The sequence below is a fragment of the Metarhizium acridum genome, assembly GCF_019434415.1.
Source record: "Metarhizium acridum strain ARSEF 324 chromosome Unknown scaffold_255, whole genome shotgun sequence".
In the NCBI taxonomy this organism is placed as follows: Eukaryota; Fungi; Ascomycota; class Sordariomycetes; order Hypocreales; family Clavicipitaceae; genus Metarhizium; species Metarhizium acridum.
The window spans coordinates 128,880-147,868 of NW_027094022.1; the positions used below are offsets into that span (position 1 = coordinate 128,880).

The 18,989-nt window shown below is 45.2% G+C and overlaps 4 protein-coding genes across 4 annotated transcripts; 1 reads left to right on the forward strand and 3 right to left on the reverse strand.

Moving 5' to 3' along the window:
- Positions 1–10,641: 10,641 nt before the first annotated feature.
- J3458_012288 (uncharacterized protein) lies at positions 10,642–10,956 on the reverse strand (the record flags this gene model as incomplete). The annotated part of the gene is made up of 1 exon (XM_007817529.2): positions 10,642–10,956. The coding sequence occupies one exon, from the start codon at positions 10,954–10,956 to the stop codon at positions 10,642–10,644; it is 315 nt and encodes a 104-aa protein (XP_007815720.2).
- A 32-nt stretch (positions 10,957–10,988) lies between these two features.
- J3458_012289 (uncharacterized protein) lies at positions 10,989–11,288 on the reverse strand (the record flags this gene model as incomplete). Its single annotated transcript, XM_066120013.1, has 1 exon — positions 10,989–11,288. One exon carries the CDS (start codon positions 11,286–11,288, stop codon positions 10,989–10,991), a length of 300 nt encoding a protein of 99 aa, XP_065974959.1.
- A 2,842-nt stretch (positions 11,289–14,130) lies between these two features.
- J3458_012290 (uncharacterized protein) lies at positions 14,131–15,832 on the reverse strand (the record flags this gene model as incomplete). The annotated part of the gene is made up of 2 exons (XM_066120014.1): positions 14,131–15,556; positions 15,609–15,832. 2 exons carry the CDS (start codon positions 15,830–15,832, stop codon positions 14,131–14,133), a joined length of 1,650 nt encoding a protein of 549 aa, XP_065974960.1.
- A 3-nt stretch (positions 15,833–15,835) lies between these two features.
- J3458_012291 (uncharacterized protein) lies at positions 15,836–16,776 on the forward strand (the record flags this gene model as incomplete). The annotated part of the gene is made up of 2 exons (XM_066120015.1): positions 15,836–15,953; positions 16,334–16,776. 2 exons carry the CDS (start codon positions 15,836–15,838, stop codon positions 16,774–16,776), a joined length of 561 nt encoding a protein of 186 aa, XP_065974961.1.
- Between the last annotated feature and the right edge of the window lie 2,213 nt (positions 16,777–18,989).

Here is an 18,989-nt window from a genome sequence, read left to right on the forward strand (position 1 = left end):
GCTTAAATAAATCGCTGTTTTTACCGTGGTAATAAGATATTAAAATTAATAATACTAGCTTACTATTAATAATAGTAGGTTTTTAAGGGCCTAAAAACGCTTATATCTAGTAGCTAGGTAATATATAATATTTTTACTAGAAGAAAAAGAAGCTATATACGATTAATATAAGCTATATATATTAATTTAATTAAAATATATAGCTTAACGCCGTTTAAAATAAGAATATACTATAAGAAGAGGTTTTTAAGCGTTATTTTTAATAAAAAGACCTCTTTAAACTATTTTATTATAATTTAGGTATTAGTTTAATTAGAATTATTATAAGTAAAAGCTTAATATAAAAAATAATTAAGAAACTATTACCCTTAAAGCTTTAAGCCTTTTAAGATAACTATAAGCTTAATATAATAACTTATAGCGCTCGTATATTTAAGAATTAAAGCTCACTGTTACGACCCAGTCACAGGCTGCAGCGTAGGCCGCAGGATGGGCCGGTTGCATGAGCCACCCAGTGGCTCAGGGCACAGCGGGTGACGGATTAATGGTCGGGACGGGCCGCCAATGAGGAAGAGTTCACTGACTGTTCAGTGAACTCTAGACGAACCAGTAGCACGCATGTAACCATAGTTCACCAGGACTTCAGTGAACAATGGGTGAACACCGTAGTATATAGGGACCCCCAAATTCGCTTCATAGATAGACTCTAGCTCCTTAGCTTTCAACACACAGATCATTACATTGACTAAGCTTCGCTTACAACTCTTTGACTCTGATCACTTGGTTACGGTCTACGACCTATTACCAACGTAACACCCAACTGCTCAGATTGACTGCCCTAGTGGCTCTGCCAACATAAACTACGACCTAGTTTATCCCTTGGGAACCTAGCGTTACACGTCGAAGACTCCTATTGGACCTTCCGTGCAACAGTCGTTACACGTTGAAAGCTCTTGTTCAGACTACTACTGCGTCACTCTGAGCAATATCTGATAACTGTCAAACATGGCACCACGCGAGGCTACTACCGCAGCTGGATCGAACGAAACTCGGGAGGGGCCACCAACCATCTCTGCTCACGAGATGCTCGCTGAGATCATACGCCTCCGCGAACGGGTTCAACAGATGGAAGAAGAACGACAGGAACAAGCCACGGCTGCTGCCACAATTAAAAAGGACTTGGGAGAAATCCTCAGACCCAGGGCGCCGGGACCGTACGACGGATCCCCGGGTGCACTTCAAGGATTCCTCACTCAACTCAGGGCTTACCACCGACAATTCCCAAACAAAATGGAAGAATCCTCTGCCAAGGTACTTCACGCAGGAGGATGTATGACGGGAATAGCACTAGCATGGTTTGAACCCATCATGAGGGACTACCTTAACAAGGAAAAAGACGACCGCGAAAACGAAACCAACACCATTTTCGAAAGTTACGATGAGTTCGAAAAAGCCATCAAGAAAGCCTTTGGAACAGTTGATGAAGCTAGAGCTGCCGAGTACCATATCGACGGACTCAAGCAGAAAGGATCGGCATCCGATTATGCCGCTCGCTTCAGACAACTCGCATCTCAGCTTGACTGGGAGGACGAACCTCTTATGTCAGCATTCTATAAGGGACTCAAGGAAGAAGTTAAAGATGAACTCTATAGAGAGAACAGGCCAGACAATTTATCGGACTACATCGCTATGACGGTACGGATCGACGACAGACAGTATCAGCGACGCATACAGAAAAAACAGGGTAAAGGAACCTGGAACCCTACTAAAGGAAAGAGTTACCAAGCCAATCAACGCAGGAAGCGGGACGAACCTATTGCCTATGGTCACACTCTTAATCCTGGACGAATGGAGCTTGACGCTACCAAAAAAGATGACAAAAAGGAAAAGAAGTGTTATAATTGCGGAAAACCAGGACATTTCGCCAACAAATGCAAGAAACCCAAGAAAGAATGGAAGCCAGTACCAGAAGGAGGTAAGAAACAGCTCAATGCTACTAACCAACAGAAGATCGAAATCTACGAACCAGAGGTAGAGCACAAAAACCTAAGCTGGACCTTCTGCTACGATAACAACTGCTATACCCACCTCAGTAGCAAACAAGGAACCAGATGGTTTCCGAAAGAACCCAAGAAGCCGAAGAAAACGCAAAGACAGATAAACCGGGCATTGGGAATCACGACACCACCACCACGAAAACCAGGACACGAAAAGCTACAAAGGATACCAACGCCGGAGCTTGAGGAAATACGCGCAGGAATTCAAGCAGCGCGACAAGCGGTACAAGAAGACCTGGACGAACAATCAGTGGAAAAAAGAACCCTTGCGATGACAGGACGAAAGGAGATTTTCGAACCAAAATCGCCAGAATATTTGAACGAAGACTCGCACCAAGAAATCCTCGATTGGGTGCGACAACAAGCAGAAGCAAGGAAGATTCGAAGGGAACAACAATATAGGGAGGAACAGGACGCACAAATCCTCACCACCCTCGATGAACCAGAAGATAGAGTAAAGGAAATGAGCGTCGACGACAACTGCGCAATCCTAGATACTCCAGAAGCGTCCGAAGACGAACAAAGCGAGGAAGAAACGCCTGCAAGGCTAACAGCCACACAAGAACAAGCTGTACAACGATATTTTCCCGCACCAACAGGAAAACATTTCGCAATCCCTATCATTGCGGTAGACACCACCACAATGTTAAGAAACCCGACACTATGGTACCCAGAGAGGGAAGAAGGGGACGACCCCAGACTCTCACCAAGACATAAGGACCATACACGATTAGCATGGGCATCATGCACATTTATGATGTGTCAGGCACATTTTACAACCAAGGCACGACTGGATGCATTCCCGATCCGAATGAGAGGATATCCGATCAAAGCACCATACTTCCGATGGGAACTCCTAGAATGGAGAGTGAAGATAATCAACGATGACCAAACTATGATCTTGGAACCCGATTCAAACACACCCATCAAATGCCGAGCTCATACAGACCCTACGGATGTATGTGAATCAGACACATGCCAACTGCACGTGTATACGAAGAACAAACAATGGCATCAGTATGTGTATGAGGGAAAAATCCCAACACACAGAAGAGAGTTGTTACTCAAGTCACCTCGATGTGAAACGAAAGACCACATGGTATGCCCACTACCCAATTGTTCAGAACATATGGTAGATAAGGCCAGGGAATGGCACAAGTGGCAATGTGGCACACCAGCAGCATACAAACGGGCACAACGAGCATTAGACATACTCGAACACAAAGACCCCAGGGGAATCACAGAATCAACATACCACAATGAGCAAAGGCTGGATAAGTGGTACAACGAACAGAAGTTCAACCCCAGATGCAACAAGAAATATGCGGTAAACTGCGACAACCCAAGATGCGAGAAGCATGGAGAAATGAAAGATCAAATTTACAACCGCCTATGTCAAATGTTTAACGATGGGTTTTGCTTTAAACACCCACAGAATGGAACTGGACCTACGGAATGGTACCAGGAAATGAAACGACAGATTGCAGAAGAATCTATTCCGGAAAACTCAAAAAACGAGGCACGCCATCTGTAAAAGGGCTACAGGCTGGCATGAAAAGAAAGACGCTAATGACCCTCAACGCAACCCAGAACGGACGAAGCGATAAGATGGTATTAGACGCCGAAGTCATGGGACATCGCGTTCGCATACTTGTGGACAGTGGCGCGATGGGCAACTATATCTCACCCAGAGTTGTGAATCGTTACCAACTACCGTGGAAACACAAAGAGGCACCATACGAGTTAACTGATATCGAAGGAAAACCTTTTGATTATAATGACGGGATCATTAACAGAGAGACTGATCATCTCAAAGTACAGATTCAAGATCATTCAGAAGTGATTCAACTCGATGTTATGGACGTATCGGAACACGACCTAGTGTTAGGGTACCCATGGTTATGGGAGAGTAACCCACTGATCAACTGGAGGACAGGCCAACTGAAGTGGAACGAGACTTCAGGCCAACAGAATCAGCAGATTTCGGAAGAAAGAACGAAATTTCGTCATAACTTAGCTCACGAACAGAGTTCTGAAGAAAAAGAACCTTCAAGCAAGTTATCCAAGGACCAACGACAACAAAAGAACAATACAGAAACAACGAATACAAAGAAACGAACGATTGGATCCACCGTAACGACCCCGACGGCGCTACAAACCGGAATACGAACAACAATAAATAATAAGAAGACAAGAGCCAAGATCCGAAAGGTTATTGCCGCCTTACGGAAAGACCTCGCAAACACAAATAAGAAGCTCGAAGGAGAAAAGAACAAAAACGATAAAAACGACAAAAGCTCAATAACGAAAGAAGAAAGACTCAAAAATATCCCTAAGGAATACCGGAAATACGAAAAGCTATTCGCAGAAGAATTGGAAACCGGATTACCAGAACACAGTCAATGGGACCATCAAATCGAATTGATAGATGGAAAGTCGACAACATTTCATAAGATTTACAACTTGAACGCAAAAGAACTCGAAACGCTACGAGAATACATCGACGAGATGTTAGCGAAAGGCTACATCAGAGCATCCACATCAGAAGCTGGATACCCAGTCATGTTTGTTCCAAAGAAAAACGGGAAATTGCGGTTAGTAGTGGACTATCGACGATTGAACGCGATTACCATGAAGGATCGAACACCGTTGCCGCTTATCTCCGAATTACGAGATCGACTGCACGGAATGAATTGGTTCACCGCTCTAGATCTAAAAGGAGCATACAATTTGATTCGAATAAAGAAAGGCCATGAATGGAAAACAGCCTTCAGAACGAAGTTTGGACTATTCGAATACTTGGTAATGCCATTTGGGCTTACCAACGCACCAGCAACATTCCAACGAATGATTAACAGCGTACTACGAGAATATTTGGACAACTTTGTGGTAGTATATCTGGATGATATACTCATCTTCTCGAAAACCCTAGAAGACCACAAGACGCACGTACACAAGGTACTGCAAGCGCTACAAGACGCAAAACTATTAGTTGAACCAGCAAAAAGCAAGTTCCATACACAGGAAGTAGACTTCCTAGGACACACAATACGACCAAACGAGATACGAATGGAAAAAACAAAAATCGAGGCAGTAAGAAACTGGCCAACACCGAAGAATGTCAAGGACATACAAAGCTTTAGAGGCTTTGCGAATTATTACAGAAGATTCATCAAAAGCTACGGCGAAATCGCAGCACCCTTGGATGAACTCACCAAGAAGGATAAGCAGTGGAATTGGAACGATGAGGCGCAATGTGCCTTTGACAAGATCAAAGAACTCATCACATCCGAACCTGTTTTGAAAACCTTTGACCCAGAAAGAGAAACGGAATTAGAAACCGATTCATCAGACTTTGCTCTAGGAGCACAAGTTGGACAAAGAGACGATGACGGAAAACTGCACCCTATTGCGTTCTACTCAAAGAAACTTCACGGAGCAGAACTAAACTACCCCATCTACGACAAGGAATTCCTAGCAATCATCAATGCTTTTAAGGAATTTAGGCACTACCTTATGGGAAGCAAACACAAAGTCAAGGTGTATACCGATCATAAAATATCTCTCATTTTGCGACGACGCAACAGTTGAACGGACGACAAATCCGATGGGCCGAATATCTTTCAGAATTCGACTATGAAATCATCCATCGAAAAGGATCCGAAAACGGACGAGCAGACGCTCTAAGTCGAAGAAGCGACTACGATACAGGAGTACCTACAGCAACAGGACAACTCCTTGAGATCAATAAAAATGGCAATTTTCAGCAGAGACAACTGAATGCCATACTAAAGGTACAAGACGGAGACCCAGTATACAAGAAAATCCAACAATGGGCAAGGAGAAAGGTCAGGTTTGCAGACACGCCAGAAGAATGTCTCACAGAACCCGGAACTATCCCAAAGTACCATGGAAAGACCTGGATACCTCCAGAACTACAAGAAGAATGCATCAAAGAAATGCATGAACACCCAGTTTACGGACACCAAGGAATCCGCAAAACACTGGACAAGATACGACGACAATACGATTTCTCAGGAATCAAGAAAATGGTCGAAAAGGTTGTCAACGAATGCATACAATGCGGAAAGAGTAAGGCTTCTCGACATAAGCCATACGGAGAATTACAACCATTACCAGTACCAACACGACCATGGGAATCGATAGCTTTCGATCATATCACGAAGCTACCAATGTCAAGAGAACCAATGACCAATGTGGAATATGACAGCATATTCGTGGTCACGGACAGACTCACAAAGTACGGATACTTTCTACCGTACAGAGAAGCAAGCAATGCAGAAGAACTTGCATATGTGTTCTTACGAACAATAGCAAGCAATCATGGGCTGCCAGAGGAAATCATATCGGATAGAGGAAGTACATTTACCTCTAAGTTTTGGCAAGCACTTATGGCACAACTTGGGACAAACCACAAGTTAAGCACTGCATATCATCCACAGACAGATGGACAAACAGAAAGGTTGAACCAGACGCTTGAACAGTATCTGCGATGCTACATCAATTATCAGCAGGATGATTGGGTAAAATGGTTACCTACAGCGCAATTGGCTTACAATAGCTCGATATCGGAATCGACAAAGCAGACACCAGCCTACGCCAATTACGGATTTAATCCCGAAGTATTCCGAACACAGCGCGAAGGACCGCAAGCAGAACGAGCAATGTTGCAAGCAGATGAACTGAAAAAATTGCATGAAGAAATGCGACGCGAATTGGAATTCGTACGAAAAAGAATGGCACAATATCATAATCGGAAAAGATTGAAGGGACCAATCTTTGGGGGGGGAGACATGGTCTACCTACTCCGACGAAACATCAAAACAACGCGACCAAGCGACAAATTGGATTACAAGAAACTAGGACCATTCGCTATCAAAAAACGAATATCGACGAACAACTACGAACTTTCATTACCAAAGACTATGAGGAATCATCCTATAGTACACATTTCACTCCTTGAAGAAGCACCAAACAATGCACCAGCAGAAGAAGACATCGAAGTCATGGACGAAACAGAGTACGAAGTGGAACGGATCCTAGACATGAGAACAAAGAACAAAACGCGCCAATATCTCATTAAATGGAAGAATTACGGAAACGAGGAAAACACATGGGAGCCTATGACTAATTTGAAGAATTGCCAGGCACTGTTGAGACAGTACCACCAGCAGCTTGCGACTCAGCGCTAAGCAACGCGCCCCAGTCTACAACATCAAAGGCACCCCAGTTTTGAGCATCACGAACAGCCTCAGACTCTTGCTGTTGAACCTGCTCCAGCTCACGCTTTCGAGCCTCCTCCTCCTCCTTCTTCCGATCCGCATCCTCCATTTCCTCCAGAGAAGCGAAATCACGACGGGCCATCTCCAGACCCTTTTCACGCAAATGACGACGCATACGCCGAAGGCGCATCAGACGATTCAAGGCCTCATCTATCTCCAACTGAGCCTTACGACGCCTTTCGATTAAAAGCTCCTCCGTTAACTCCTCCTCCTTCTCAAGCCGACGAAGCTCCTCGGTGATACGGTTTACTAGGAATACGTCAGCCAAAGACACGTCACGACAGACAAACCCCGCACGTACAATTCGCCATGGGAGCGCGAGAACTGTCACAAGAACGACCCAGGGAATAACAAAGCGCACAACGACCGATGCTTCCCACAACCCAACAAGGACCCTTCTTTTCGAAGCAACGACTACAGGGCGACACTTCAAAACCCTGCTCACGAATGAAGGCGGCGGTGGCAGCGCGGTTAGTGGTAGAACGGGATTTCTTAGGTTTTTCCACACGGTTAGACATGATGAAAGAAGGACATTACGGGGAAGCAGAGAACTTACGACCAACGGAAGAAAGGGCGACAGGACTATTTATGAAACCAGGCTTGGGTCTTGAGGACAAGACCATGGGAGAGGGGACATCGTGTTACGACCCAGTCACAGGCTGCAGCGTAGGCCGCAGGATGGGCCGGTTGCATGAGCCACCCAGTGGCTCAGGGCACAGCGGGTGACGGATTAATGGTCGGGACGGGCCGCCAATGAGGAAGAGTTCACTGACTGTTCAGTGAACTCTAGACGAACCAGTAGCACGCATGTAACCATAGTTCACCAGGACTTCAGTGAACAATGGGTGAACACCGTAGTATATAGGGACCCCCAAATTCGCTTCATAGATAGACTCTAGCTCCTTAGCTTTCAACACACAGATCATTACATTGACTAAGCTTCGCTTACAACTCTTTGACTCTGATCACTTGGTTACGGTCTACGACCTATTACCAACGTAACACCCAACTGCTCAGATTGACTGCCCTAGTGGCTCTGCCAACATAAACTACGACCTAGTTTATCCCTTGGGAACCTAGCGTTACACGTCGAAGACTCCTATTGGACCTTCCGTGCAACAGTCGTTACACTCACTTATAAGAAGACTCTATTATCCTTATTAAATATCTAATAAAGCTACTTTTAATAACCTTATTAGCCTTAAAATCCCCTTTTATAATACTAGTTTTATTAAAGTTATAAATTTAAGTTAACTTAATTAATTAAACCTTAATTAAATAATTAAAAAGATTATAAAAAGCTTATATTTAATCTTTTATTACGTTAAGGGTTCTTTTAAACTTAATACCTTATAATACCTTTATTTTAACCTTTAAGTTACGTTAAAGGAAGCGATTAACCTAATACTTTTTAATTAGGTTACTATTATTACCTTAAGCCGCGATAACTTATATAATAGCTTAAACGTTATAGTAGCTAGGTAGCCTACTAGTTTGTTGGCCTAAACGCGACACACACACACACTAGTAACTCTATACGCGGTATTACGATCTAGTTACTTTCTAATTCTTATAACTCTCTTCTTAGAGCTAATAAGGTCCCTAAATAAGCAGTAAATTAATTTAAATAGAGTAATTAAATGCTTTTAAAATACTCGTAATTCTAATTAAGCGTATTATAAGCTATAGCTTATTACAAGTGTAAATAAGTAATTAAATAACTTAAACGATTTAGGTATATAGTGTAAGCTTATATAAGGCTAATTAAATAACTTAATAAAACATTAATAAAAGATCTTATAAACTTAATTATAAAGGCGAAACTTATTAAATTAAAGACTTGTGCGTGTGCCTATCCTCTTATACTAATAACGTGGCTACGATTAAATGCACTATCCGACTTCCTCCGACTTGTGAGCACAAATGCCGCTACACACTAGCTTCTTTCTTATATAGAATCTAATTTATAAGGTCTTTCTCTTATCTTTATAATAGTTATTAAGAGCCTACCTTAGCCTCTTAAATTAGTTAATAACCGCGAAGTTAGTTACAAAAAGTTATTTAAGAAAGGCTATAATCTTAAGCTACTTAAACCTTTAAAAGGCTAGAATTAACGTCTTTAATAGTAGCTTTAATTTTATTTTATTCTTATAAGCGATATTAGTAGGGGCTATAATGTAAATTTAGGGTTAAAAGAGCTTAATTTAATAAAGTTATTAAATGTTAAAAAAAGGGCTCTTACATTAATCGCGTCGTTATAGATGTAACGAAAATGGGGGGCTGACGATGTTGTGGGGTGGCACGTTACCCTATATTCAATTATCGGATTACGCCTAGCACCATAAGCCTGCAAGCGCAGAATTACGTGATTTTTAACATCCTAGCCAAGCAGCTACGTTGACACTATGAAGGATATTTCCACTACGAGCAATTCGGTCTAGAACGGAGCTCTCGTAGTAATTACGCCTATAATTACGCCACGGTAGGTTAAAAGCAGCATGTACAAGTAAGTGCGTTTTCAGCTAATGCAAAGAGGGGATCGTATAAGCAAACCTCAGGTGAGTGAATATTAAGCCAGCCAATTGAGAACGCGACAGCTTGAGTGGCTTAGTATTATCTTCTACCCTTCACGAAGGCTCCCTTATAGAAGATTCGAAGCCGAAGAATGGCAGGCGATTTGTTGCAACTGAGTGCGGACACTCCCACCTATCATGCCGAGTTATGTGTTGTCCTTGCAACTAAACATCCTACCAATTCTATTACAGTTTAGTATAAAGAGGGTTTACAAGCTAATAACCTGAGTTTATATAAGTACACGATTCAATGATCATTAGGGACAGGTCTACTATTTAATTTAATCTATCGCTTTCAATCGTGAGAGACTTGATGTTGAGTAGCCTAGTACTTCAACGGTAGTCATAGCACATGCTATGGGGAGCATAATTACATCAGACTGTATGCATATTAACACGCAAGATTTAAACTTTGCAAGTTCCTGTTATACTGTTATAGCTAATAAAACAGCAGTGACCCTTTGGGTGGTGCGTCGTGAACGAGCCTCGGACCTGTCTCGAGGTGGTTATCACCGATTTTTCACACCAAACGGGTAGTACACCATCCCGAGCGAGCCCTACGCCTTGTAATTCAACAGATTGCACTCCTTGGCCCAATCATTTGAATCTCATCGCAACATGATGGGCTTGGGGGTCGGAGAACCTAGCCACCCATTGTAATCGGCAACAGTATACTTAGTCTTACAAACGCAGTCTACACCACTGTCATCATTTACCGTGGACTGCTGAATAGTAGGCGGGCTCGTCAGACTGGTAAAAGAGAGTCACCTCCTCCTCCGTCGAGCTCGTCGACGACTTCCTGACGACGGCGGCGAGATTGCCCTTCGGTGTGGTTGTCAGAAGCTCAGTAGAGACAATCTCCTGTCCGTCAGATTCTATAGCAAGACGCTCAATCTCATTTGCGTTGGAAGTGTAGAAGACGAAGACGTCCTTTAAATTGGTGGATACGGCGTGGGTAGCAGCCAGCGGCGTGTGTGGCGAGGCTTTAGTCACGACACCGTCGACTCTCCGCGTTGCTATCATCAAGGTCAATACAATACTTCATTTACAACAGGCTAGTATGGGTTCAGGGCAATAACTGTATCCTGCAGCCATGCCAGACCCAAGTTGGTCTGCTGGAAGAATACCACGGGCGGTTTGTTAGAAGCCGACGTCCCCGTAGTGATGTCGATGCCCAACTCGGCGTCCAGTGACCTGGCGGATGGCTCCGTTGCAATCCGTAGTCTGGTAGAAGACATGTATCTCGTCGTCACAAACGCAGGACTTGACCGCAGCCAGCTTGGAATACTGGGCCGGAACGATGGACTGGTTACGCAGTAGTCCTCTGCTTCAAGTGTCATCTTTGTAAACGGCATTGTTGAGAATGCCGTCTGTATTGACATGGAAGATGTACTGTCGCGGCAGATGATGTTAGTCTGTCGAGATCCTATGTACGCTTTGACCTGCAGATATTCGCTTACTCTGTCTTCCGTATTCTTGCCAAACGTAGCCGCCAGTGGAGTATAGAGCTTTATATCAGCGGCCCGCAAGTTGGTGATGGTGTAGGCTATCTGGGGCCTCGCATAGGTAGCCGCTTGACGCCTGGAAATAGAGGAAGATGACATCGCCATCTGCTAGTGCGGCTAGTGCAGCGTCGTGGAGAGTCGTAGTGGGAGCCATGATAAAGCGTGTTTTTGGCACTCAAAGCTGTGAAAAGGACGAGATAGTAGACGAGCGAATCGAAGACGAGGCAAGAGAGAAACTAGATTCCAAGCTTTAATAAGGTAAAGCGTGTACATTTGGAATTTTTATCCCTTTCTGATACCCATAGCGATGTGAATGTCATAAGAAATGCATGGTGGGAGGATATCATCTTCTCTATACTCGTCGAGGCACATCCATCGCATACGGCCGGTTGGTGAGGAGTACCGTCTTCCTTGCCACTGCAAAACAGAGCTGGTTACTGCTGGGGCAACAATAACCCTCGTTCGGTTAACCAAAGCCCCCAAGGTGCGTCAAGGTTTACTTCGTTCATTTAGCATACTACTTGGAAATTCGTGCGTGATGCATGTGACAAACACAACGGGCGGACTTGACTTCACATTAATCGCGACCCTTAATGAGAATGGCTTTACAAAAGATGACGGGCGTCATGTCTGAACTCCCAATTGGAGATATACTGGTGTCACACAGCCAATAGAAAGAAGCGACGTCGTAGGAAAGTGACCGGATGAAAATGCTGGTTTTTAATGCACAGCAGGCACGAGGCGACAAACCGGGCTTTCACTTGGAAATAAGGCGATAACGTTAATAAGTTTTAAGACGAGGCTACAAACATTCTACCTATGGATGGCCTAACTGATGAGCTATTTTTCCAGTAAGCCTGGGGTTGCATTTTAACGCTCACTTAATGGCATCTAGGCTATCCTATAAAGGCTTAGCGAAGATGGACAAATCATAATAATATCTACACAATTTATACAAATCTGAATCCACGGAGAAGTTAACTGCTAGCCGCTAGGCACGCTAAATGATATAATTACTTTTATTCGTTAAACTATTTACATAACTGCTCTAGTAGTTAGAGTCTTTCGTGTGTTTTTCCCGAGCTCGGGTATATCTGCTATATATATATATATGCAGCAAATTAGCGAAAATCGGATCAGCTGTTAAATGCTAGTGGCACACAAAAAGCTTTCACCGTGTCTAGAGGGGAATAGTTAGATAGATGAAGTTGGACCGCACCTGCCTGATCATGGTGTGTGGCCGTGGTGCCGGAGTGAGTCGGCCTGCAACAAGCTTTCCGCTTCACCTAGAGCACATATATCTCGGCAAAAAATGCAGCAACTGCTCAAAGAAATGGTGCCAAAAATGGTAAATATAACAATGCCTAAAAAGAACTCCTTGTAGGACAGTGTGCAAACCTTTTCCATCTTGAACAGCTCTGATACTGCTCTAGCATGGTGCAAGATTTAGCACCAGGGCTTCATCTTTTGCACACCCTTCCCTAATCCGAAAGCCATGCCTTTAATGTCTAACATGTATGGTGAACTATACAACGCTGATGTTCTAGACCCAGCCCAATGCTCAGCTGTTTTCCAAGTTTTTTTGCGGCGGTCGACTACCCAATGGGACATTGATGCTTGCGTAAATGGAGCGACGCCAAACTACCGGAGAGTGCGGAAGTCTCGTGTCCCTCAACGGCAACGGTTTCCGGCGGATATTGAAGCTAGACAGGGTAGACATGTTGCCAATGCACCCACAAACCTGAAAGATGAGGCCTACAAGAGGCGTTCATTACATGGCTGAACCCATTTCCAGTCGTCCCAAGCTGACTGCCGACGCAAATAAAGTTCCCGTCACTCCCGTTGGCAGTAACCGCGAAATATCAGATAATGACGATGAAGGGTCCTCTAGTACACGGACCATTTCTTCCAATTCCTGGCTCATTGGGTGCGATCTTGTGAGCCTCGCCTCAAATCTTGAAAGTCCTAGTTTGGACACTTCCAATGCTTTACTTGGGCGACCCCGAAGGAGACACAACTGGGCAGATTTAAGCAAAGCAAAAATACAATCTGGATGCTCAGCACCTCTATGTTTCTCGACTGCCGCGATAACTTTCCGAGTCAACGCTTCAGCTTCGTCTAGTCGTCCCTGTCTGGCATAAATTCGAGCGAGCTGGCCTTGTCCCATCAAGACACCCAAGTGGTTTTCGTCCAGGCTACGTATCGCAGCTGGAATCCCCTTTATGAGCAATTCTTCGCCTTGCTCGAGTTTTCCAATCTCCGTGTAGACCTTGCAAGGTAGCATAAAGCCCACCGGGTCCAAGGATGTTCTGGTCCCAAAAGCTTTCGGCGATTCATGTATACGTCCTCAATCAATGCCCTGGCATCCTCACAACACCTCGGATCTAATAAGGCCATGGCTAGATTTGCTTTTGTTGACAGTGCATCAGAATGCATCTCGCCAAGTAGCTTCTGACGACGTTCCAGAACCTCTTTGTGAATATCGCGGCTCTCCGCATATCGGCGCCAAGCACCGAGTGTTACGCCAAAATTGTTAAGAGGCCCTAAATTCCAATGTCTCTAGATAACTTGCATGCCCTGGGCCAATTGAAGACCTCATTCGCTGTACCGTTGTTGATTGCCGCTCCAGCGCATCCTTGTATTGCCCATTTAGCCAGTACGAATGGCCAAGACGATTCATCGCTCCCAACGTTTATTCATGTTCCGGACCTAGAATTCTTGATTTTTCTCTAACCGCGTGGCTCTGAAGCGAAATGGCGTCGTCCAAACCTCCAAGCCCCCAGTAAACACCGGCAAGGGCAACCATTACCGCCATGGTCTTCTCATGGCCATGTCCCAAAGCTCTAGTCAGAACGTCTGTGGTCTCCAAAAAGTGATGCCTGGCCTGTGCAAGGAGCCCTCGCTCGGTAAAGGCGAATCTACACTTGGCCGACATTTGCACTTCATGCGCCATGGTGTAGAAAACAGTAGGCTGCAAGAGTTTAGCTGCCGAGAAGCGAAGGGACCCCATGCCGCGAATAAAGGGGGATGTAGGACTGCCGTGTTCCTGTAGACATGTTTGGAGATGCGGTAGGATCTCGCGGTGAAACTGGCCGTCATCCTCGCTGTTTCCTTCGGGTGGCAACGAGATTGACTGCATGAGGGTATTCAGTGCTACTGCAACCCAGACGCGCCGTTCTACCACGGACAGATTATCGCGCACCCAGGCATAGACCAGCGGATGCAGAGAAACAAAGTACCCGTCGTAAGAGACGAGTGGAATCAAGCGAAGCTTGGCTATAGCATAATTCACTCGATATTTCTCCAACGATCCTTGTTGTCCCTTTAAAAATGAAGGGAGTAGTTTGCCGGGTTCCAATCGACGACGGCCAAAGGCGCCAAGCCAAGAAGCAGACTTTTCTTGCTGCAGTGACTCTAAGCGCCTTTTAACAGCTCTAGGGAATATCTCGATGGGAACATTTTCAAAATGGTAAAAACATAAAATCTTGAGCAGGTCCAACGCATCTTGACGAACGTCGGCGGATGCTGTTTCCAAGGTATTCATGGACACCTCGAAGGATGAATAAAGCTTAACACATATGTTTTTCTCTGCATCTGAAGAACATATGGACATGTTTTCTTTTCTAATCCTTTCTCTGGCTTCTTTGTGAACCTCGAGATACTTGCTGAGCGAGCAGACCTTTTCCAGTATGCAGGTTCCGGCATGAATGAGAGCGAGAGCCAGGTAGCCCAACGTTTGTGTAATCAGGTTTCCTGTCGCTGTGGTTTCAGAGTCCCAAGGTTCCGGAATATCGGCTTGTGTGAGTAACAACCAAAGAGCTTCCTCTTGCTCTAATCCTCCCAGCTTAATACATCCTAGCTCGCCTTGTAATCGAAAATTGGGGCTTCGAGTCGTGATCAATATGTGTGTTGCATGGTTGGTTGGGTAAAGAGCTCGCAGGTCCATATCAGGATTGTCTGCATTGTCGATCATGAGCAGGTACGTGGCCGAAATTTGCGACAAGAAGTGTCTTCCCGAATTTTCAGTTGGTTGTAGTCCGGCGAGTTCTCCTATTTTCGCCAGGGAGTCTGCGACGGTATCGTTTGAGGCGGCTCGGATGGTAAACACGGCCGCGTACCTGATGCTTATTAGCCCTGTTCATGGGGAGATGTAGAATGAGAAAGCATTACAGGTGCTTTGACTCGTGGGCAAACTCGGCAGAAAGCTCAGTCTTTCCTGATCCACCCATGCCGTACACAACCAAGGATTTTCGACAAGAAGCCCGTGTCGGCTCACCATTTGGAAAGAACTTGGATCGCAGCATGGCCAAGGAGGATTTGCGCCCGATAAAGACGGAAAACTTCTTATCCGGCGGATAGAAATGGCCAAGCGCTTCCGGCTCGCACCGTTTCATTTCATGTATAACCCACCCAAATTTCGCAAAGCATGCAACAATGTTCATCGTTATGTTGAAAGATACATCAGAGAGAACAGAATTATGGACACCAAAAGAGCCGCCAAGAAAGACACCAACAGTAAGTAAATCCTGGTTCATTCATCAGTTGGCTGCTGAATCGCCATCTCAAACCCATCTTCGGGACCAACTGCTCAATGTCCTTCTCGCAGGACGTGACACCACGGCGTGTTGCTTATCATGGACAATGTGAGTTATTGTACTTGGGGCCATGGCAAGATTCATCTTCTTTGCAACTCACGAATCTGCAGTCGTCTACTAGTCGTCATGAGTCGGTTTTGGTCCGTCTCAGGGGAGAAATTGGGTCGGTAATGGGGGAGTCACGCTCCCTGACTCGAGAGCAAATCCGGCAAATGCCATACCTTTCCTGCGTGATTAAAGAATGTATGTGGCCAAATACTCGACTGTGGGTTTAACCGTCAAGCTCATTGTTTTCGATAGGCCTGCGTCTTTATCCTCCTGTTCCCCTGAACAATCGAGAGGCTGTTCGAACGACGGTGCTTCCAGTGGGTGGAGGATCAGATGGACGCAGACCAATTCTGGTTCGCAAGGGGGAAGTTGTGGTGTTTTCGCAATATGTGGACTCGCGTAAAAAAAACATTTATGGGCAGGATGCCAATGACTTCAGGCCGGAGCGATGGGAGACGGGCGAGCTATCCAACATAGGCTGGGCATATTTTCCCTTCAGTGGCGGCCCCAGACAGTGTCTTGGGGAGGACTTTGCTGTCATGGAAGTTTCATACACGATAGTGAGGCTGCTGCAAGAGTACTCTGTCATCAAGCTCCCACCCGGAGAGGCCGATGAGCCAGTGGGGATGGAAAGGCAAACACTCACCCTGGTTCTTTCTATTGCGGATGGTTGCAGAGTTGATATTGCTAGGTGATATCTGATATATTGACGGTCTGGAGCTTGGGAGAGACCTTAAATGTAGCCGCTAGGATGTTGTGTGACAATTGTTTCAATATTCTGCAGGCTGCAGCCGCTAATAGGACCAGGAGAACCGCCGCGTGACTTACCTCGCGCCCTTTCTGCAAGCCATAGGGGAGAAAATGTCGGCAATTTGTAATGACTTCGGCAGTCTTCTGCTGCTTAAGGCGGCCAATTCTAGTTATGGGTGTTGCTCCCCCGGAATTTCCAGAACTTGCACTGCCTGCCTCAGAGGCCGAGTACAAATCTAACAAAGCGCCTCCTGCGAGACCCCGACCGGTTCTTATTTCTGAGCAATGTCGAGTACAGATGGCTCCGCATGACGAAATCTATAGCGTTCAACAAGTCTATACTCCTTCAGTCGGGGAGCCAGACATTAAGTGAGTTTGTTCGGGTGATGTAGTCGCTGTTCATGTCGACTGAAGCAAAATTAGCATTGTCGCTGTCCATGGCCTAGACGGCGATGCGCGCAAGACGTGGACCACGAAAGGTTCTCAAGTTTTTTGGCTAGACAACGAACAGTTTCTGCCCAAATACATCAAAAATGCGAGACAGATCGGCGGGTAAGCCTCTTCTATAGTAACAGCAAGGCAGGTTGGCCATCATGGCTTATTGATTTGTCCGACAGTTGGCCCGAACTACACATAGACCCATCATTTTCCTCTGTCATTCTTTGGGAGGGATTATCGTGAAGAGGATGGGTGATGATATTTTATAAAGTCATGTTTCTCACCATCTACTTGCAAGCTGTGAGAAGGCCATGATATACGCCAAGGATAGAACAGCTCGTCAAGTATCACACGAGTACGATATATTTAGCTCCACGTTTGGTATCTTTTTTTTCGCCACTCCTCATTCCGGCTCTCCCAAAGCTTCCTGGGGCTGTTACCTCGACAAGATGTCTCGCTTGATCAACCCTCAACTGTCGCGGTCCGAGCTTCTGCCAGCGCTTGAAGTTGATTCGGAGACTTTACAGAACATCAAGGACCAGTTTGTTGCCATTATGCGAAACTCTCGCATTTACTTCTTCTGGAAGAGCAGAAAACCGACCTGAAGTTCTTGGGCAAGGACTACATTGTTTCTGTCGAGAGTGCCGCCCCAAAATTTGACCTTGTGGAAAGAGCAGGAATTGCTGCAGATCACTCGGGCATCGTGAAGCTAGGCGATCCTAATTCCCAAGCATTCAAAATGGTCATCGACGCTCTCTTGCGCTACACCGAGGAAGCAGCCCCAATCATAAGGCAACGCACATACGACGCAGTCAATTTACTCGACTCGTTACGTCTTAGAGAAGTAGTGGAGGCAGTGGGAGGACAAGACCCTCGCATTCTAATGGGTCATGCTGGGGTGGCTATGAAAGACGGTCATGGACGCCAGAAGAGTCATCCATAATGACTTGTTTATTGAGCAATCTCATGGACCGAAAGATGCTTGAGTTTCTCAAGTCAGAACTCCACCAAGAATTGTAGATTCATAAAGCGTCAGGTAGAAAAGGGAAGCGACAGTGATAACGGTACGCTTACACGGTGTCTTCTAGTGCAGTGCAGCTCAAGCTGGCCAAGACGAGATGTGTGTCATTGAAAGTGTGACAATCCACAATCGGCTACTTTCTCAATTTCTGCTTCAAATACACCAATTTATATGTCAGAGGACTTGCAATGACCAACCAAGCATGTTATAATTAGTTGACATGGGTGTCTTCATGTAGATGAAGAGCGTATCAACCAGTTGGCTGTGCCATGCCCAGCTTTTCTCAGCTTCGCATAAGCAACCCCATTTTGGATCATGGCCATTTCTTCGTAAATCATATTTTCTTATTGAACGGGGCCCTGCACCAAACAAAGAGAAACCACCACTCGACCTCTCATGATGCCGAACTTTGTCATTGGGCCGCATGTTTGCCGAGTCAGTGTTCAGGTGATGTTGATGGTCCAAAGTTGACTTTTTTCCCGACATTGCTAGAAAGTCAATGCAAGCAACCGAGTTGCTTTTCCTTGGCCTAGCGGCGTTCGTCTATGTAATGCAAGTTTCGCCAGCATTTGATCACGCAGTCTCAGAGTCAAAGAGTTATGATTTCCATTTACACGAGATTAGCCCGTGTCCAGAGTAATATAACCATGGCAGCTTTTCTTTAACAACTACCCCAAATCACAGCCACTATCTTTTCCG